The sequence below is a fragment of the Anomalospiza imberbis genome, chromosome 10 (genome assembly GCF_031753505.1).
Source record: "Anomalospiza imberbis isolate Cuckoo-Finch-1a 21T00152 chromosome 10, ASM3175350v1, whole genome shotgun sequence".
NCBI classification, from domain to species: domain Eukaryota; kingdom Metazoa; phylum Chordata; class Aves; order Passeriformes; family Viduidae; genus Anomalospiza; species Anomalospiza imberbis.
The window spans coordinates 16118930-16141154 of NC_089690.1; the positions used below are offsets into that span (position 1 = coordinate 16118930).

The 22225-nt window shown below is 38.1% G+C and overlaps 2 protein-coding genes across 2 annotated transcripts in view; one reads left to right on the forward strand and one right to left on the reverse strand.

Annotated features, from left to right (window-relative positions):
• COL4A3 (collagen type IV alpha 3 chain) overlaps positions 1-22167 on the reverse strand; it is a 57656-nt gene extending 35489 nt beyond the window's left edge. Inside the window, exons 1-13 of the mRNA XM_068200909.1 lie at positions 22072-22167; positions 11294-11350; positions 8190-8279; positions 6268-6312; positions 5750-5794; positions 5393-5455; positions 4625-4678; positions 3793-3819; positions 3245-3322; positions 2306-2368; positions 1795-1830; positions 1644-1685; positions 230-307 (exon numbers count right to left, since the gene is read on the reverse strand). Of these exons, the coding sequence (XP_068057010.1) occupies positions 230-307; positions 1644-1685; positions 1795-1830; positions 2306-2368; positions 3245-3322; positions 3793-3819; positions 4625-4678; positions 5393-5455; positions 5750-5794; positions 6268-6312; positions 8190-8279; positions 11294-11350; positions 22072-22152 (759 nt within the window). The 5' untranslated portion in view covers positions 22153-22167. The remainder of the gene's footprint in view (positions 1-229; positions 308-1643; positions 1686-1794; positions 1831-2305; positions 2369-3244; positions 3323-3792; positions 3820-4624; positions 4679-5392; positions 5456-5749; positions 5795-6267; positions 6313-8189; positions 8280-11293; positions 11351-22071) is intronic.
• The window catches only part of COL4A4 (collagen type IV alpha 4 chain), an 88490-nt gene continuing 68089 nt past the window's right edge, over positions 1825-22225 (forward strand). Inside the window, exon 1 of the mRNA XM_068200906.1 lies at positions 1825-1831. Within this exon, the coding sequence (XP_068057007.1) occupies positions 1826-1831 (6 nt within the window). The 5' untranslated portion in view covers position 1825. The remainder of the gene's footprint in view (positions 1832-22225) is intronic.

Sequence of the window (22225 nt, forward strand, 5' to 3'; positions counted from 1 at the left end):
ACTGGTAGGCAAGAAGCATTCACTGGCATGTGCAGATGTGCACATAGGCTCACCCGAGCTGGCTCCACACAGACGCTCTAAGAGAGCTTAGAGTCTAATTAAACAAATCTGAGAAATGTTAGAATGGATAAAAATAAATGTTATCAGAGCAGTGAAGATGAAAACATCCTCTCACAGTAGAACCTAGTCAGATGGTTTATCTGAAAGTGATGTTTAACAATTTCACTACCGTCATGTTGTCTGGTCCGCTTAACGTCACAATAACAGTTCCTGGAGGCCCAGGGGGTCCAGTTAACCCAGTGTCACCCTTGAAAGAAAAAGAAGAGAGCAAATTGCAAGCAGTGTGATTTTGTTATTTCAAATTACTACTGCTATACTTTCAAAACCATGAAAATTCTTCTGCCATTGCACTCAGCCATTAATTCAGTTAACACTTCCCCTTGCTTGCCATTTGAATTCCAGTAAAAAAGACATATGGAAGATTTAACCTTCCCCTAGATGATTAATATAAAAATGAATATGCTGATATCTGTTAAAGTTTCCAGAAGCAATTTAAAATTTTAATCCTATTTATTTGGCACAAAACTATTTTTAATCAAGCAAAAATTTCTCCTTGATTATAATATTTATCTCTATTTAATTACGTCAAGCAGTAAATTACATGAACTGTCTTTGGTGACATCCTCCAAACTGCAGTCTGGGTATTCCAGGGAGATCACAGAATCATGGTACTAACAGACATAGCAAGTTTTCATGTGTCCTTCACTGACAACATAAGTAGTGAAGTGCACTTTTTCATAAAGATTCTTTGAGACCTGTGAAAGTTCTCAGTGTGATCTTTCCTGTGGACCTCAACAAAACAATATCCACAATTTTCAGTGATTTTAAGCCAGGAATGCTTTTGCATGAATTTGCAGCACAAGAGCAAAGAATGTGTCACTCTTTCATAAAGAAACAAGATGTTCCATGGTCACCTGACCTACTCCTAATGAATAACCAGGTTTATAGGCAATTTTTTTCCCCCCAGGAAACTCCTAGCACATCCCTGATAGTGATTACAAGTCAGTTAGCATAATTGTAAGATGTCCTAATCTCTTGCAAGGATATTCAGATTAACTGCAGTAGTCCTGCAACTGCAGGCTGGGTGCTGAGAGACAATGTGGGCATTTGTAGTAATTCCTGGTTTAATGCCAATTACATGGGATACAAAGTAAGTACATGAAAGACAAGTTATCCAATTTTTATTCAAAACTTGGGGGTTTTGCTAGCATCACAAGGGCTGACAGTGAAAATACATTGGACAGAAGTTGTGAGACTACAAATGCTACATATTTACCACTGTTTATCTGCTTAGATAAGCATTTAAAGTATATATTAATTTAATGCTATATGCTAATTAATATTAATTACTGGCTTCTCTTCAGTGTCTAATCTTCTGCCTAGATGTTTATCTCATCAGCTCTTATGTAAAAACATTTTGACCTTAGAGAGCATTGTCCTGTTTCAATTTTTTAACAAAAAACTCCCACATATCTACTCAAAATTTGCATTTTATAGTACTTACTTCCCCAAACATTTCACCATAGCAAATCAGAAAACAGAAACAAAACTTATAAAATGTTTAAAGCTTCTTATGAAATTACCTTTCTTCCTTTGGCTCCTATTACTTTCAGTCCCATAAGACCCTGAAAAAGATCCCCAAATGTTATTTTTTAATTTTACAAACACTTAAACATGGGTTGATTCATATTACACATAACAGAAGTTTTCATTTTTTTACCAATCTGAGACTACCTTAGGTCCAGGAGGTCCAGGTTTCCCTGGCATGCCCTACAAAACAGGAAAAAAAAATCTTCAGCTAAAAAACTTACAATCTTGTTCTCTGATATAGGTGTTTTAAAGTACCCAACTTCCACATAACTTATATCCCATTTTTATTCTTTCCTCCACCTTTGCAACTGCAAGCCATTGTAAGTGGATAACAGATTGTTTACACAGTATAGTTGCAAGCATATGCATCTCTCAATGTTATGCATATTAGTATTTAAAGTGAATTAATAGATAGTTATTTGAAAATTAAAATTTATGTCTACATGGACAAGGGGTGCTTCTGAAAATATAGAAATTATCATGCATAAAAATAAAAAGAAACTGAAAAAAATCAAATGTATTCAGAAAAACAATTTTTACATACACATGTGTCTAGACCTCAAATCTGGGAGAGTCAAGTACTTTTATCTGTGTAATTCCATAGGGTTTAGGGAAAATCAAAGGTCAAAGTAACAAGTGAGACATAAATTCATACTAAAGGTCCTGGAGGGCCCTGTGGTCCAAGTTCCCCAGGATATCCTTGAGCACCCTGGGCACCCTGCATATTAAAAAAGAAACAGGAATAAATCTCCTGGCAAGATTATGAGCAAAATACAACACCAAATTCAATGAACTGAATGAGAAACAGAGGAGCAGCTCTGCTGCTGAATTTCTTTATCCTGTATCAGGGAAACACAGAAGTATAATTCTTCCTCACTGCTTCATTATTTGGCATATGTTTTGAAACACAAGAAAACATCTCTTCTAAAACTAAACTACTCAAGTGAGGATGTAGTCCTCTGAGAAATGTGGACTTATAATCCATATGGTCCTATTAATGCCTCTAATAAGCCTTCAATCCTTCAAATATTCTATACAATAAATCCTATACTCTAAAGCTTTTTTTCAAAGAAATGGAAAATTAAACATTTTTTTCTTTTTAATTTAATGCTCTGTTTATTCCAATAGTCAGAAGAAATGTCAGCTCTGCCTTGCACTGTTAATGTTCATTCTTGAAATATGGACCATTCTGTCCTTTGTTAGTATTCTAGAAGTCGAGTTGGTCTATCCTGTTCAGTCTTAACTTCAATGGGAATTTTAGCAGTTGGACTTGATAGCCATTATAGGTCCCTTCCTGCTGAACTATTCTATTCTAAATGTGTAGGGGTGAACTCACAGATCTGTGACCACTTTTTTTCCCTACCTCAAGTACTGTTTTTCTGCAATCTGACTGGCCTGCAAACTGACTGGTTTTGGTTTAGAAATCAGTGACAAATTGTAAAAAATACTGTATCTATATTAAGTACATAATACACTTAAGTTATGTAAAATAACAAACAATTTTAATACATACTCATGTTATGTAGAATGTATTTATACATATTACTCTATATTTTTATACATATCTCTTTCAGCACCGCTTATTTTGAGTTACCTGGAGACCAGGCATTCCTGGTAATCCAGGATCACCTTTTGCACCATTCTCTTGGCTATATCCTTCTGCAGGGTACCCCTGAACAATTAGATAAAAAGAAACATAAAAATTATGCTGTAGAACTCCGTAGTGCAACAAATCTTCTAATAGAGTTTGTAGAGAAATAAGCAACATCAGAATTGCATAATGATGGAAACTATCTACTATTTATTTTTGTTACTTTTTATTGCTATAAAACACTCTAGTGCATCTGAAGATTTCCATATGAATTCATAAACTGTTTGGAGGAGGAGCTTAGTTCTTTGTGTGCTTGAAAGTGTTAAATTAATTACATGCAGTGACAGTAGTTTGAGGGGAAAAAAAATTATAGACCATTTTGCAACCTGAGGTGAATGCTACTAGAAAAAAGGAAGAACCAAACTTTGGGGTTGCTTCTTCTGGAAGGTAAGCCTTCTGTTTCCCATGAATGGAGATGTAAAGAGCAACAAACATACACAAATTGTTGATAACCAATAAATATTTCACCTAATATCTTGCAAATAACTGACCTTCTCTCCTTTGATACCAGCAACTCCCTAGGAAGAAGAACAATCATATTGAAACAGACAAATAAGAGTGCTGAAATGACACATTCTAAGTAGTGTCTAAGCTTGAATCTCTTCAGGTGATTTTTTTTCATGAAGAAGGTGCGTGACTGGGCCAGACTTCAATTTAAGAAGAAAGGATATATAATTTAAAAATAGTCAGTCTCACAGGTACAACTCCACAAGTGAAAGCAGAACAGCTTTGAAGCCTGGTCTTAATAAATGAATAAATAAAATCAGCAAAGCTGTCAAAGTAAAGATCATATTTAAAAGTTATTAGATTTGAAGCCACTAGAACTCAAAAGACAGCACTCCTTTTCCATTTGTTTAAAACTTTCTCTTTCAAACACATTTCTACAGTGAAAAAACCCTGGGATCCTGGGATTAAAGCAGTGTACCCAGAATGAGAAGTTCTGAGTTTAATTCCTGGATCTTACTGACTTAATTAAGCCATTCTTTTCTCAAAGATACTTAGGCACAAACTGAAACTGCAATCTTTTAAATATGTCTTGGACACTTTTAGAGAACTAAGTAGTAAATTTTCATGAGTATCCCATGAGAGCTAACTCCAGTCAATGAATTTCATGCCAGCACTAGCTAAGAAGTTGAGGTCAACGTGCAGACAATAGAACATTACTTTTAACTTTGGTCTCTATCATGCAGTTTTCATAGTAATAAAATGGGGATACCTATATATTTCAACTGTTGTCAGTATGAGCTAACATGAGGCTTTGCTCTCCTTCAGGCACTGGCTTTATGTGGTGGGAATGCACACAAACATGAATGTCACACTTACCGGAAGGCCTGCAGCACCTCTTCGACCTGGAGGACCTGGAAATCCTTGGTCACCCTGAAAGTAGTAACAGTGATTGTTAATGCATCTTATGGTTAATTATTTGGCCTGATTTTGGCAAATGATCACAAGTTTTTTATGCTATCACACTAAATGCACTGTGAGTTCATGACCACCATATTTTGCTAGAAGAGGATTTTTCTTGCATTTTATGCAGCTTGATTTCTATCCTAGACTGTTCAGATCAGTTTAGTTTCACTAGAAATCAATGATTTTCTGTAGTAGGGATTATCTGACTACCTCTTTCAGAATGCTCATAGAGCAAAGAAAACCTGGTAAATCTGTTACTTAAGATTGAGCCTTTTCACTTAATTACTTTCATGATTTCTGAATTGCCAACTGCAAACTAGATACTGGCAAAATAAAATGGATGAACTATCTGCTTTATAACCCACTGCAACAAAAGGACACATTGGACAAAACTGATTAGGTCTCCTGGATTTAATGAGAAAGGTCTTATCTGTCAAAATATCAAATGTTATTCTTATCTGTTAACAAAGGACATTAGAATGTATTATATAAGTATTTATTGTGCACAAAAAGGTTGCACTTTTCCTTTCTCTGGTCCCATGACACAAGTTTTTCTAGCTGATAAAGTCACAAAACAAAGCAAGTCAAAGTTGTTGTAGATTGGGGGAAATTTAGAACACTTTTTGGCTATTCCCAAGCACAGCCAAATGCAATCTCCAGAACACTCAGCCTGGTTTGTACCTTTGTGCCATTGCATCCTGGAACACCTGGGAGCCCAGGAGGACCAACAGCTCCTGGTTCACCCTAAAAGAAGCACAAAATTAACAAAAGCTTTGTTTTTGTACATTCATATTGCCTTACAGAAACACTGAAAGAGCTTATGTTGGAGCAATGTTTCTCAAGACTTGACAGATTACAATGTGTTCTTCAATCATTACAATGAGTAAGAATTGCTGATGCCAAGATTTTTATCTCTAGGCCAATTGACAGAGACAATGCTGATGTTGAGACTAGAGTGAGCACATTGAGCTGAGGATAATTGTGCACTAAAGACTGAAGTAAGAGAGAAATGGTTAAATCAGTTTCATTTTTACTTACAGGAAGGCCTGGAGGACCTGAAAATCCAGGTATTCCTGGGACCCCCTAATGATATTAAACCAGAGAAATAATATTATGAATATTAAACAAAATGTCATTAGGCAATTTTTCTTTGATTACAGTCATAAGAATGAATGCAAGTATGAGTCTATTAAAAGATCATTACTTCCTTAACTCTTCTGACTGTGAACCAAGCATAACAGTTGCACACAGGTAACACACACTGGTTTTGCCCACAAAAAAAAACAAACCCGAACAACTCTTTGTGGTATTCTAGTCTGACCTTTTCACTGCACACCCAAATATTAAATACATACAGCAACAACCTTGGATGTAAGGTGCAGCAAAAAAGGCAAAAGTTCTAAAAATAAATACTAGTGCATAGACCGTGTCATAAATTTTAACCATACTTTGAAATCAGACAATGTTTTGCTTTTATTTTCACAAATTATTGAACAAAATTGGTAATTAGCATAACATTTAATACACATAAGTTTCTTTAAAATACAAACACTTACTCGTATACCTTTGGGTCCAACTAAGCCTGTAAGCCCTGGAGAACCCTAGATCAAAAATGGAAAGTGATGTTTTCAGTACTTTTCAATTGAGAAAGAGCACATAAACATCAACATGACACACAATATTTTCAATATCAATATGTGCACACAAAACCAGCTATATAAATAAATAAATGGCTGGCCTATTGCAGTCAATAAAGGAAACAAGAATTTCATGCAACTTGCATAAATTGTGGTGTCTTTCTTTCCCTTTCAGTGTTAACAGGGGTATCACAGAATGCTTCAAGGTGGAAGGGACATTAAAGACTATATAGTTCCAACCCCCTAACATGGGCAGGGACCCCTTTGACTAGAAGGGGTTGCTCAAAGCCTCATCCAACTTGTCCTTGAACTTCCAGTGGTGGGGAACCTGTTCAATGTCTCACCACCCTCCTACCCTCATAGTGAAAAAATACCTATATCTTGTCATAGGTCAAAACAAAACCATGTATGTTGAGAAAGGAGTTGCTATGGATTTGGTCCAAATGAGTCCTGGAAGTGCTTCCTTGGAAAGGAAGGAAAAAGCTGGAAGGTTCCTAGATATGGCTGATGTTCATGTAATGATCAGATGGATGTATGTACTCTCACCTGCACTGTTAAGCATGGAAAGGAAGACCTGGAGCAAGCTGAGAGGGGGCTAAACAGGATGGGAGAGCAAGGCTGAAAGAAACCAGCAGAGAACCTGCTGGAATTCTTTCAAGATGCTTAGAGCTTTAGTGCTAGCAAGAAAATGTTACCATTCCCAGAAAGGAAATGGAAAATGTGAAGCACAGCCTAGCTTCTAAAGTCCTGGGCCACATTCCGTTTCAGATAATGCAGAGGCATTGGATAGGAGAGGCTAACTGGTACACACTACAACATATGGCAATTCAGGCTAACAGAGGTCTTCTTGCTAGATAAACTAGCCTTACTTTTTGCCATTCTTGCAGAATTATTATCACTTACTAGAAGGGAAATGCTGTACTAAACACTGCAATGAGTTCAGATAAAAGCATCATAACATGTATCAAATCTACATGAGCATCACTTCCAGAAAGTATTGTAAAAATAAGATAGGACAGAATAATGCAACAATACTTAAACAAATGAAAATTACAGAACTATTTGGTTAAAGGTATAGTTAAGTGCTGTAGCTACACTAGTGCAGGTCCTAGACATAATATGATGGTGGCAGCACCTTCCTGATTTACACTGTGGCTGAGTTCACACCGTATTTATATAAAAAATAAGTTATTCACCAGAGTGAATTTATTGATAACAGCAAGATTACTGTTCCCCAAGACAAAATATGCATAAAACACTTTTAATGCACAATTTTTTGTTTTTCTACTCATGCAGGAGTTATTGAAAATTCATATTCAGCCTCAGTTTAGGCATACAGAAAAGAAAGAAAGCTCAAGCCACTGAAGCCACTCCCTCCATACTGCAGGCAACCAGGTATTTCCTAAACAGACCAAGATTTATCTTAAAAAACATGTTTCCCTTCAAATTTTCTTAAATCTATTTCTCATATTTGTCTAATTAGTAGCTTGTTTTCTTTCTTCCAGCAACCAATGTCAAGATGTTAATTGATACTTAGACAAAAACTGAGGTATGCTGCAAAAATCTGTTTAGATCTATGTTCATTGTCTCTGGCAATTTAGTCCAGCTGCTTTAGCACTGGCCAATGGACAACTGACAACAAAAGCCCATGGTCATATCAGCTCTACTCTTATGCAATCAAAATGACCCTTGCAGCTGGCCAAACAACATCCCTACCAAATGGGAAGCTCTGAGACAGGTTTTGGTTTGGTTTTGTAAAACGGCATTGTCTACACAGTCATAGCTAACTTTGACTGTCAAGCGCCAGAGTTTCTCTGTATCTCTCTGTCTCACATACCTACCTTTGGTCCCTGTGGCCCTGGAGGCCCTTCTGGACCAGGAAATCCTCTTTGACCAGGTGGACCTGGAACACCAGGAAAGCCTTTTTCACCCTGTAAACATTAAGATAATTAAACTCTTCAAAATCCATGAATCCTCCTTTTGATAGCTTATTTCTGAGGCATTCATTACTTTCAGTACCTCTCAGCTTTCTGCTGCTGTGGCAGATCCACTGCCCTTGCCCACACTGACCTGTTTTTGTGGTCCATCTCCGGGCTGTCATGGCCCCACATGCTCATAATTACAGCTGAATTATCAGAGCACAAGATAGTACTCAGGATCTTGCAGAGCACAGAAATTAGCTGACAGCATGAAAAGTTTAAGAAAGCAGCTGATACGTAGTCCTTGCTAGTATTTCTGTATTATGTTTGGCAACACAAATTGAGAAACTTAATGGCTGCTTGTCACAGCATATGCCACAGCACACGTTACAGTTGAGACGGCCACAATACACAGAGTATCATCACACAACTTCAGAAAGCTTCAACCCATACAGAGTAACGCTCTATCACTTCAGAAGGCGTCAAGAATCATCCCTGCTTGGTCTTCAGCCCAGCCTTTTATCCCCTCATGTTGATGCACGGCACCTGTGTGCCCTCTGTTCCCTTGGAGGTTGGTCAGTGCACCTGGGCACTCCATGGCTCATTGCTGTCAGTGCTGCTCACCTGCTCCTCACAGCTGTGCCCACTGGGGATGAGGTTCAGCCCCACTCCCAATCACCACAAACTGTGTGCCTACAGCTTCTGCTGCACAGCAAGGTCAGTTCCAAACCATCAATATCTCTTCATGAAAGCCAAGGAAGAAAACAGTGGGAGCCAAATGCAACAAAAACATCCAGAAAGAATAAAAACCCCTTGCTTTACATGATAAAGATCTTAAATTTTTCTGAATCTCAAAGACTAAGACACCAAATTACTTTTTCATGTGGTTTTTTTAAAGATCAAATTCAAATAAATAAACTAAAGGAAACAAAATTGAAGTTATGGAAACAGAATACAGGAGGCTAAGCTAGAGTGAAAGCGGCATTTTTAGTTTTTTAGTTAAATATAGAAGATGCAAGTCTTGGTTTAAATGAAGTGTTTCAAGCCTGGAAGCTCACAGAAAAGGTGTTTCAGCCCTTCAAACAGCACTAATTTAGCATGCTCAATTTTACATCAGTGAAGAGCTGCTGGTTCAAGACCTTTTACATCACAGCATGACATGGGAGAGAGAGAATGGGATTATCAATTCTCTCAGAACCAATTTTCCTATTGCTTTACACAGAGTTATGCAAAGAAAGCATTTGAAATTTTGCTGTGACAAAATTTGAGTGTCCTATTCAATATACAAGACAGGAGCCAAGAGATGTCTCTGGTAAGCCAAAATATTCTGGCTTTTCCCTGCACCAATTCTCACTCCTCAAAATCCCACAAACTCACCAGATTTTAAATAGCTTCTGAATGAAATAAGAAATTTTAAAAATAGTAATTATATATATTTGTATCTCTCAAGATAGAATGTAATCCCATGATAGTTTAACACATATAAAATAAGAATTGCATTATAAGGTGTGTGTGAGATCTATATAATAAATCGGCATAGCATTTTATAAAAAACCGTTTATTTCTATTGTACGTTCTGTAGCAGCATCCCGAGATAGGAGGATGGCTGCTATCCCAGGACGAGCCGCTGGAGGGGGTTCGGTACCAGCTCCCAGGAAAATCAAACTCCTCGACCTGCCTGCCCATGGCAAGAGTCACGCGGTGCTGCCTGAATCCAGAGCAGCGCTGCGCTCTCCTGACAACCTCACTACCTTCTCTACAGAAAAGGCAATTTTAGCCACACTTTCTTCTTAGCAGATCAACAAGATCAGAGGATTTTCAGGTTGGAGAATTCTAAACACTGAATAATGACCAAAACATGTTGATTAATGTCATTATCCTGATTTTCTGCATGTAAAACTTCATCAGTCTAAACACTGATTTACCCACAAATTGGTCAGATATTTTCCATGGAACTAATAAAGACAAGTTGTGGGTGTCCATTCTTATTAATATGTCTTTTTTAGTGGGCAGCTTATTTTTTTCTAGGTTTTCAACCTGTTTCAATTTCACTGTTTTGGACAAAGTCAGGTTAGACCAACTAGTAATATGAAAAATAAACAGGGAGATTTTACTGAAAATATTAATATTCTCCAGTCCTACTTATTAATATATATTTTAATAATTAACATTTTTACTTCCAGTTAAATTTTCTCCAACTTCATAAAAACAGATGGGACCAATAAGTGGGCCTAATCATAATCCTATATCTTTATAGATGTCTGGAATCTGTTGATAAGGTTTAGTATGGCAACTTCTGTGTTCATGGCTCGCCTATTGCAACCATGACTTCTTCAATAATGCCCCTTTCATTTGTGAATCAGTTGTTCTTCCAACTGCAAGCAGGAGTTTCAAAGAATTTTTGGCATTTGTGTAATTCAGGTTTGTCTAAAAGCCACTCAGAGCCTCTGCCAAGCTGCTATTGGCAACAGGCAGAGCTGTGGATCTGTTACTGCTGATGGATTTGCTGCTTCTTTAGTGCTGGCAAGGTGTTTGTGATTAGAACCCAGAAACTTGTCCCCTGCTTGATCCACAAGAAGTTTATCTGTTTGATGCCAGTGTGTGCAGCTTCCTTCAGGAACTGGCAAAAGGGGGTGGGCAGGGTCCAGAGATGGAAAGAGGGAAGCATGGAACAGGAGACTTCTGATGGCATTATGAACTTTGTAACAGAAGTGCAGCTGCCAAGGTAATGGCATTTGTTAGGAGTTAGTGAAAGAGACCTGGTGCTTTGGACAGTTTTTTCCTGGTGTCCAAACATCATACAGTGCTGTAAGCATAATAATGCAGTAAAAAAAATCAGTTGAAAAGGCCTAGTTAAACAGTTTCCCCAAAGTTAACAGAATTTTTAAGGTAATCATTCTCTGTAGACTCTGTTGGCAAAATACCATCATGCACTAAATTCACTCACTGTATCAACTGAAGTCATCTACCAACAATTTCCAAGTATATAAGCTAATATTCAAAAAGGAAAATGTATCTGTTCTTACCTTACTACCTTTTGTGCTGTCACAAAAGCAGGGACTTTTACCTTTGCATACACAGTTCTGAAAAACAAAAATACAAACTTTGTAATACAATTCTTTTTCTCATTGACTTGTTTGGAGGGAGGCAAGTAAGATCTCAATGGTTTTACTAAGCAATTATTTCACAGATAACACAACTTTACAAAAATGTTTGTGAAGAGGCAATTCGCAACAGTGGCAAAGAGCTCATTAATGATTCCTCTCTATTGTCTTTTGAGACAAGCAAGTGCATTAGTGAGATCTTGCTGAAAGAATTAATTGCCCCCTACAGTTTCTCATATGACAACAGTCACAGTGTTTCAAATTTGTAACTTTTATGATGGAGGAAAGATGCTGCAAGTAGTTGCTGCTCTCTATGGACTTGACGATTCCTGATAGTTGCTGCTTGTCTTGTAGGTGTCTGAACTTAGGTGAGATGATGCCATCTACCAATTTAAAAACAGCTTCAGGCAGCATTCCTCCAGTGAACAGATACTTAACATTTATTTACAAAATAAAGTAGAAATTAAAATCAGTTGGCTATGAAAGGCACATCCTCAAGAAATTATTGTGTCTGCCTCTGAATTATAGACAGATCAATAGGTGGCTACTTGATGTTTCAAGCTAAATTTCTAAAGAGTTGCAAACATTAAATAGTTAATTCTTTGTCATGCTTAAAGAAGACTCACTCTTACAGTGATCTGACAGCTAGAATTCAAGTGGTACTGCATCAGAAATTTGGAAAACAAAGATATCATGTGAAACAGAAACCATCTAACTATGCTACCTTTGCTATTATATTAATCAATATGATTATATCACGAGGGATACAAGAATATGAACTAGTGCAAACAAACATTATCCTGATTTCTCCTTGGTGAGATTAATCAGTTTGGTACTGGATAATCTAAATTCATCAAGTCAGTTATATGATAGATATTTTAAGCCTTTAAGCATAAATACAAGAGGATAAAGTGATGTATATCTGAAAATAAATGTGGGATAGTTTATAAGACAACTGATTTTCTTGTTCCTTATTCAATGACAGTACCTTGCATCCCAAAGCATTCTCTTCAAAATTGATTATTGGTAAAGGTCTGCTAAGCGATATAAAAAGGGCAGTTGCTCAAGGCAAGATGTATACACAGATATATACCATTATAATTCTATAGATCTTCATGGAGTTGTACCTTATTTTTGCCAGTGAAAGCAAATAGGAAGCAGATTCTTTCCAGCATCTGTATGTAAAGCACAGATTTCAGGACATGTAGAGAAATCCAAAAATGAAATTACTCTCCCATGACAGGTATAATCTGCAGAAGATTTGGTGTGTACAGATACAGAACAAACCCTTTTATCTTATAATCAAAGGCGATCCAATGTGAAGAGAAATGCATGAACACGTAGAAAATTATGACACTATACAATTAATCTAAGTTAATAAACTATTGAAAGAAAGAGAGCCTTTGCTCTTCAAGAAGTCAGAATGCTTACAATGTGTTTAATTTGCCATTAGTAAGCTTTCAGATCTATTTAGGTCTTTTTGTGTACACATATCACTCTAAACTAAACTGAAAAGACCAATGATTTAACATTACACAGTCAGCTGGATAATACTAAATGTTTTGGCATATGATTTTTTTATGTAAGATTAGATTACGCCTTCTGTACAGGAGCTTTGAACCAAAAAATCATTGCTCACTTATACTGCAGGATGCTTTCACATCCTTCCAAGATGCCTGCAGCTCCTTTATCAAAGGATCATAAAAACACAATATGATGTTTCCAGGTTATAAGATAAGGAAACCGTTTATTCAAAATTCTCACAATAACATCTATATAAGTGTATTAACCAAAGCCGCAGGTTTACTGCATGTTTTTTGGTTTTGTGATTTTCATAATAATAATTTACATTTCTTTTAAATATTTAGATGAAGAATATTTTTGACCTAAAATCTAGGTCAAATGATAAAGCCAGATCATTATATGGATACCAAATCAAATAATTTTACCAATGAACCAAAATTAAAACCCCACAGCACTTGGAGTAATTTACGGAGGAGCTCTTCTCCAAAGTGTTTTTAGTGATAGTTACAGTGTTATATTAAACAGATACATAATTCCAGTAGTACATGTTGGGGCACATTTACTGCAGTGGTTAATGTTTTGATAAGTGGGTGCAACCTTATCTATAACACTGAATTGCCCTTCCTACACTATGGGGTTGGATTCTACTGGGCTCTGACCTCTTCCTGCTCCTGATTCAGAGAGTAACTTAAACAACTGCTTAGAAAGTATTCCACTCCTCTCCTTCACATAATTCCTCAAAGAAATGACAGAAAGAAGAAAGAAATAACATACTACAGGCTATGGTGTCACCCATACAAAGGTTAATGTAGATTGAGCATGGCACTGCTATTCCAGCCACTGCAGTGGTGGCAACTCAGTTTGGAGAGAATCTTACACAGTTCTCAGACTTTGCCAGTAGCACTGGTTACATGCAGAATGTCAGAGAATGTATTTAGGGATGTTATCAAACATGAATATGCCAAAGGATGTGACAAAGTCTTACTGTAAGGAGATGAGCAAGCAATGCCAGCCTTCCTATTCTGGCACTAGCACAGACTGAGTGCTGTCACTCACATTGGTGGGGCAACACAGCCCTACTGGGAATGGTTCAAAGGCAAGAAGGTGGAGTACAGATGAACAGAGCCAAAGTGAGGATGATCCCATATTTCTCCTGCAGTCTATTTTTTGGAATTATATATACAATGACAGAACTGTCAGAGTATTTCTTTGTTTTTCCAGATCCAGAGAAGATCAGAGTAGCTCAGCTACAATTTCAAAATACACATTTGTGTTTAAAATACTGCGCCCAGGACAGAGAGGCAGCAAAATGTGTTGCTGCAAGAAACAAGCATATATTCTTTAAATATATTTCAGACCAAGACCACACAGGATGAGTAATAAAGACATTGAGATGAAAGCTGAGATGAAATTAAATGTATTGTGTAGGAATATAGTAAAGTGGCTGAAGTGGGGCTTAAGTTTGTACTTGTGGCTTGACTGGTCTTTAATTTCATGGGTGAACTCCACTGATGCCTGAAGCAAATCCTGGTTAACATAAATGAAAGATGACTGTGCAACATGAGGTATTTTAAAATTAATTAAAAGCAGTGCAAGTGATATCCATTAATTACTGTGGACAGTAAAAATAGCCCAGGTGTCTCTCAAGTGGGTGATGAAGCTGTCGCTTTCCTTCACTGGTGATCTAACCACAGATCAGACTTATTTTTAAAAATTCATAATTTTTCATTTAAACTTGATACTTATTAGCATCTCACCTATCCTACCATTAGGTCTTTATCTCCTAACTTAAAGAATCACTAAATTAGAACTCTATCACTATGTGGAACAAGATTTACTGGATAATATCTATTTTTCTGTGATGCCACTTTTTTATTCTTTTCCATCTTTCTGCTCATTAATGATATCCTGAGCAGCCTAAAAATATGCATGTCATCACAGTGGTCCTGGGTGGAAGTAACTTATCAGCTAATTTCAAGCTTTCTGTAATTTCTCTTAAATGCCAATACTTATTAAAATTATGTATTAGTGAGCCAGCTCCTTTAAGTCTTGATTATGAATTTTCAAGGGCTGCTGACACATAGAGATTTTTGAATTCTTCCTGAGCTGTCTCAGTGCAGAGCAATCACTTTACACATCCCAGCTGTGTCTATAAATCTCAAGTGAGCACATAAAATAACCCTGCTCCAACAGTTGATGTTAATATAGTGCTTAACACTCCAAAAGGCTCATTTCAATAATTCTCTACTACCTGTTTTCTATTGCATCTAATAAAGGTGGGAGTAATACATTGTGATAACAGGAAGTGGAAAGTTCTGCTGTACCATATATCCACACTGTAGATTTGTGTTGGGGTAAGTAAGCTGCACATATGTTAAATGCTGCACTTTCTGAAGAACATTATGGTGGTAGCTAGAGTTTCTAGCTTGGATACAGTTACAGTTTTGAAAATTTATCCTAACTTGCACAAGAGGATCTGAGAGCAGAGCTTTAAAGAAAAAGGTTCCCACTGTGAGAAAAGCTATATAAAGAAAATCTTTTTCTACTGATGCACCTGTATTAAGACACTTATCTAGATTAGCACAGTCAGGAATTCTAGCTAGACAAAGTTAGTGGATACGTGACCCTGGCAGCATACTCCTCATGTTGCACAACTGCAAATCACCATGGAGCATGCAAGGTCCTGAAGAATGAGGTCCCCTCACTCCAAAATATTGCTATCAAAACAAAATACCAGTCTCACAATTACAATCTGTATACTAAAAGTTTTTCATGCATTCTAAGCATCAAACATGAATTCATTAAAATTATCAAAGACCACGAAGAACTTTGTGTTTTTCTAGTGATTGCTGGACCAGTACAACAAAACCAAATTATTAAGCCTTCAATAAGTATAGACAACATAGAGCAGAAATAGGAGATGATGAGATGAAGGAAAATATGTCAGTTCCCAAACCCTGAAACATTGTGTAGTCACTTGTGAACTGGAAGGCAGCCAGACATTCCTACCTTAGAAGACTCCTGTTAACAGCCATGTATGCTATCACAATTCACAGCATTTTGCTTACCAGTTGACTCTCTAGCACAGGATGGAAATGATTTCATTTAGACTTCCCATTATAAAGAAATACACCTGTGACTTAACTAACAAACAGCCTGGTCAATAGCACCCAAGATAGGGAGCCTGGATCTAAAAGACACAGCAAGAGACATCTGCTATGCCGCAGGCAGTGCAGCTGTTGGAAAAGCTCCATTAAACACCTGTAACTAGAACCTTGCTCAGGGAATAGCTATTGAATCAAAATGCCCTGTTGGTGACACAGGCCTTGTATTACTGGTTATGTGCTGCTTTCAGTGTGAGGTGCAGGAGAGAAATCCTAAACATTTGTGGTCATAGGAACACATAACACTTCACAGAAGCAGGACTTTGTGTTTAATTTACAGATACACAACTCATGGTCACATGATGTTAACATACATTTTTATCTGAATTTGGTAAGAATGTCATTACTCTAAATCCTTAATTTTAAACTGGTTCTTTTAGGAGGGATTTGCTCATTCATGTAATATAAAGATATATTTATAATAGTATTTTAAATAATTTAAACCAAGCTAAATGACATGTAGAGAGAAATGGAAGAAGCTTCTGTATGTGACCATTTAAACAACTTTCTATTATGCCAAGGGGAACATTGTATGAACCCCTTTTATCACTTCACAGATTGAAAGCAATTTGAAAAAAATCTTTTACATTTTATAGCACAAACCTACTGTTTAAGAATTTTGTATAACAAGACTTTTGTAGTGTTGGACAAATCTCTCATAAGTATCTACTCCCATGGTGCCAAGCACACTCTTCTTCAAGCAGAGCACAATTAATTCTACTGAGCTTCTCCCTTCTTTCCAACTCATTATCAGTGAGGAAGTGTGAGAACAGTAGGGCTTAGCAATCTTCACTTTGCCCATGTCTTCATCATTGCCTTAGGATAAAACAGATAAAATATTTTAATGCAGAACAAACCAAAGACACCGAGTTTTCACAAACTCAAATGATTTGTGAGCTCTGTAGCAGTGGCCACTAAGGCCTATTTTGTAGACATTGCCTAAAATTACTCAGTATCTATACAAGTAGAGCTGGTATATTATGTGCAGGTTTGGAAAGCTGTATGTTGAGGCTCTCCTGTTTTGGGAAGGGTGTGTGTGTGTGTAAATTACTTTTGATCTATAAAGATAAGATACAGAATTTCTCTCTTTTTAGACAAAGTGAATGATGCTTTTCCTTCTCCTAAACCACAGAATATATCTGCATTTATGTTTATAATGACCAATACCTTACTCTACAAATCATCTCACTGGGGTTGAAGTCACTGTGATAAGGACTATCAAAAATGGAACCAAACTGTTCCTGACATATTCAGATGTGTAAAATCTACAAAGATGGAGCCATAAACTCCTTATCTGGGGTTGGTTTCTTCTCCTGACCTTGAAGAGCACATGGGGACAACAGAAATAAATATTTTCTTTTCTCCAAGGAAAAAAAGACTAAGCAATTCGGACCACACAATTTTGTTTTGTGTAGCAAACTCTTAAGGGTGTTTAATCAGCTTATTCATCCGTGTTCTTCCTTCCTAACAATCACCTTAAAAGAGCAATCTAATAACAAAGAATACACACCATTTAACTAGTGAATTTTTGCTTACTTACCACAAAATGGTTAGCAATAACTCACACATTTTGTATTTCTTCCCAGCTGTTGAATGTGGGAATGGTATTCACTAAAATTTTCATCTCTTCAGGCCAGTATATTTGTATATTCATAAAATTCCTGGTGTGCATCTTCTGTTAAGTGGTGCAAATAGCAGTGAAAGCAACAGTAGCTTGTTCAGAGAAGGCTTATTGTACATGTTTTGGTTTTTCCTTATTTGAAAGGCTCTGTGCTTTCACAGATTAAAAAAATTAAAGGTCACTTCTTCCTGCAGCTTCCTCCAAAATAATCTGTGGAAAAATGCAGCACAAAGCCCTAGCTAAAAGGTCTTCACTAAGCCACACAAAATGGAAATCTGTAAACCTGTGAGACTTGAACTCTATCACAAAATGGGTAAGACAAATAATGAAAAAGGAACTAAAAATATATTAGGTGTGACAAAATGGAACATTTTCAGTGTGACTGTGAGAGACTGGGGTTGCAAGCAGTTAAGGAAAAAGTCTTTTTGTATTTCACCTTCCTCCTAGGCTCCTGTAATCCATGCCAACATACTTCTAGTATTACTTTGTTAGGCAGTAAGGTGAGAATGTGACAGTAAAACAGATGACCGGACATCCCATACTAGTTGCACTTAATAGCAAAGTATTTTGTTTCAAATATCTGTTATATCAAGTCAGCTCTAGGTATTGCAGAAAAGACTGCTAGCACAGATCATAAATAAAATGGTTCTATCTCTATGAAATGCAAAGCAGTGAAGAAAGAACCTGCCTACTCTAGCAATTTTAATGGCATTATTCAGCCAGCAAAAGAACTTGAATTATAGACTTTTGTTTAAATGTGTATTTGTCTTGTAGGTTTTCTAGAAAAGCCATCAAGTGTCAACAGTTCAATTTTTACAGGTGTTTACTTAGGTCATCTAAGCAGGTTCATCTTTCACATAGGCACACTTCACATTTATGGCCATCACAGCAACGTGCTGCAAACCAGCAGAAATCCATCAATTTTGATGCACAAACATTAGGGTAACTCTGCTAATTTATGCTACCTCTCTTGGCCCAGTAGGAAAAGCCTTGCTCTGCAGTGCTGTGACAGTGGCCTGTTTCTCTGTGGAGGTGATGGTTGAATTACAATAAATGTAGAGGCAATCAGGAGCAGAAGAATCTAGCAGAAGTTGGACCCAGTTCTCAGAGTAACACCCTCCTTGACTTCGGAGCTGGGATCACATTAACCAAATCAAAGAGGGCACTTCACAAAGGACTTGTTTTTTTAACATGCTCTGTGAACTCTCTTGTATATTCAGGTGCACATCTTTCCTTCTCAGCTCTGCTTGTGCCACAAAGCACCTGGATGCTTCCAAAGGCTGCCAGACAAGGAACATTCTCACCAGGACACTTGGTGCCTCCAACACTTTGATTCCTGGTCAAAAAAAAAGCCTGCATGCCATTCTTACCAGCCTTGGAGATGGCCATGGGCTGAACTAGAACATAATTTTTCCCTTCCAGAGCCATGTATTAAGATCTACTTGTGACAGCAATATAGGTTGCATATAATTAGGAAAAAAATACTGCTATTAGGAAGCAAAGAAAATTCATTTTAAGTACTTGCCAATTCTAACATTTGTAAGACATTAAATTATTTGTGAAATACAAACACTTGCATCTAGTCACAGACAATATGAGTGAGGAAGAGGATGCAAAACAGATCTTCCCAAGTCTTACAGTCACCAAGGTTGTTATGTCACCTCCTTTGCCACCAGCACATGATGAAAGAAAATGAAATGTCATGGTGGAGGCAAAAACATAACAAGGTGCACCTAATTTAATCCTGTGAGCTATCAAACATTGCAACAGTATTTACAATAAAAATTAAAAGTGGTAGTAAGATGGGGTGCAGCTAACTTGTAAGCAAGTAATCTTGCTGAAATAGAAACTCTCTCTCTCCTGTTCTGAACAAATACTAACATGATACCATCATAAAAATGCTCAATGCCACAATATCGATTGAGTACTAATGAATTTGACCAAGGTATTTTTCCTATTAGGAAAAACTGAAACAACATGTCATTTCAAACAACAAATTTCAGGGAACATTTTTAGATTAGTATTTAATTTGTAGATACAAGAGAAGTACATAAATGGTATCAAAAGACAGGACACACTTAGGGGAATTAATGGAATTGTACATTTGCACCAAGACACTATCAGTTCCAGGTGCTGTTAGACAAAATTAAGCAATGAGAAAGCAAATCCATTTTTTTTTCTGAAAGAAAAAAAGATGATGAATAGGAAGAATCTTGTATCCTGTGAAAACATATTGATGATGATGATTCTAAAATATTTAAATGAACAGCAGAAAAATCTGAAGAATTATAACACCACTATTTGAAGTCAAGGAAGAAGAAAGAAGCTCATCAAAGAAGCTGAAAAGCCTTTGACATGGGAAGATGCTACTTCTGCTGAGTTTTCAGAAGATGTGATTAGAGCGTGCCAGTGGCCAAGAATGCAGACAATAATACTCCCTAGCAGGTGCCAGAAAGTTCAGCCTCTTAAGGGCAGAGAAATCTGGACTCTGTGAAGAGCTGCAAGGACTAAAATTTGCTGTATAAACAGCAGCAGGCACAAATGACTAATTTGCTTTCCTGTCTTCAGGAATAAACTACACCTAAAATTTTCTGTGTTGAAACATTTTTTAATTGATGGAAACAGCAGAAGTATTGCTTGCTGGTCAAATATCAATTTATTTTCATATGAAAGTGTAGCATGATTTTAGTATATTAACTATACCTATTTCTTTGCAATGAACAGTTTAGCCAAGATGAAACGATTTATTAATCAATTACCTCATATAAATTACTAATAAGCCACTAATATTTAATTAGGAGTTTAGATAAAACTGCCAGAAGAGAGGCTTAGAAAAAGTGTGTGCGTGTTATGGGAGAGGGGGGGCATTCCTGGAACACAGCCTGTGCTTGCTAAAAGCCATCCAGAAGCCCACATGATGATATCCACCTCTTCAGAGCAACAAGGACAATGGTATCAGCAGAGGAAGAGGAGAATGGAACAAAAACCAGCAAACTGGGCAGAAGAGAGAGACGGGTCTTGAGGTGTTAATCTTCCACATCTTCCTCATCCAGATCTGGATGGAGCCTGAAACAACTCTGCAGAAAACACGTACTTTGCAAATAGATCTGGTACCTCTGTTCTACATAAGAACTAAGAGGTATTTTAATTCCATTACCAAAAAAAAAAAAAAAAAAACCAACAATTAGATCTTTGTTAAATGACTAAACTTGACTGCCAGTGGAGTTAGAATGCCATGAAAAAACCCAACATACTGGGTGAGGCGCTTATGCTGGTTCCAGACACTCTACCTAGAATGGGTGAGTGAAAGAGTTGCATGAATTTAGAAGAAATATTATTACTAATTAGACTGCTTCAGATAATTGTATCAGCATGTGGCTCTGCTTTAGCAACAGCAAAGCACAAGATTACATTTCTTCCTTCTAAAGGTGAACTTCAAAATGTTTTGAGAGGCAGTAAAGATTTTCATGTAGAGTGTTAAAGCTTTACTCATACCTACTCATATAAGGAAAAATTAACGTTGTTGCCTATTACAGGAGAAAGAACTTGAAATTTACTAAAACTGGCAGTTTCTTGTGTTTTAGGTTTACCAGAAACTGTCAGTTTCCTGTGTTTGATGTCTACCAGACATTCACCAAAACCGGCAGTTTTGTGTTTGGTAACTGCCAGAAGTATTGAGAGCTACCCCGACCCGTGTACCCTCACAGCTGACTGCTCTTCTCCCAGCTGCGAATGTACAGTCCAAAAGTTAAAACCAGACACTGGAGAAAGGCACAGACAAGACTACAATATTATCTAGGAGAATTTATTGACCAAACGGTGATGGACACTCATCATTAAGCCTGAAAAACAAGTCTGTAAAATAATTTTTTCATTAAGGTAGCGGCGATCCAGACGGTGAATGCCGCTCCGGAGTTGTTTGCCTCGGCGACCATCCACTCGCTCACGGCTCGGTCCTGGCCGTCCGTATCCCCTGTGCCCGCACGCCAGGCCTCCGCAGCCGCTTCCCGGGCTGGTGGCGGGACGGAGCCCCCATCCCACCCCGTTCCGTCCCCTCAGCTGGAAGGGCGGGAAGCTCCTGAGGCCAGCGGGGACGCGGTGCCCCGTGCAGGGCCTTCTCTCCCGTCCTCATCCCCGCCCGGCAGAGGTGTGCAGGTAGCGGTGCCCCGCAGCTGGGCGAGATGCACCTCACCTCACCTCACCTCACCTCGCCTCGCCTCGCCTCGCCTCGCCCTGCCCGGGCGTGCATACGAGGCGCATCATTTGAAACACACTTCCCCACCAGCGGCCGACGCAGCGCGGTGGCAGCGGGGAGCGCTGTGCCCCAGGGCCCGCCGCAGCCTCCGCCACCGTGGACCCCGCGCCACCGCCCCGTCCCGGCGCTCACTCACCTCCGCCGCGGCGCGGCCCGGCCAGAGCAGGGCGAGCAGCAGCACCGGCGCCAGGCGGCCGGGGCAGCCCCCGCCGGCCATCCCCCCCTCGGCGCTGCCTGCGCGGCGTCCCGGGGCGCTTCGACTCTGCCCCCTCCCGTGGGTTTTGGCCTGA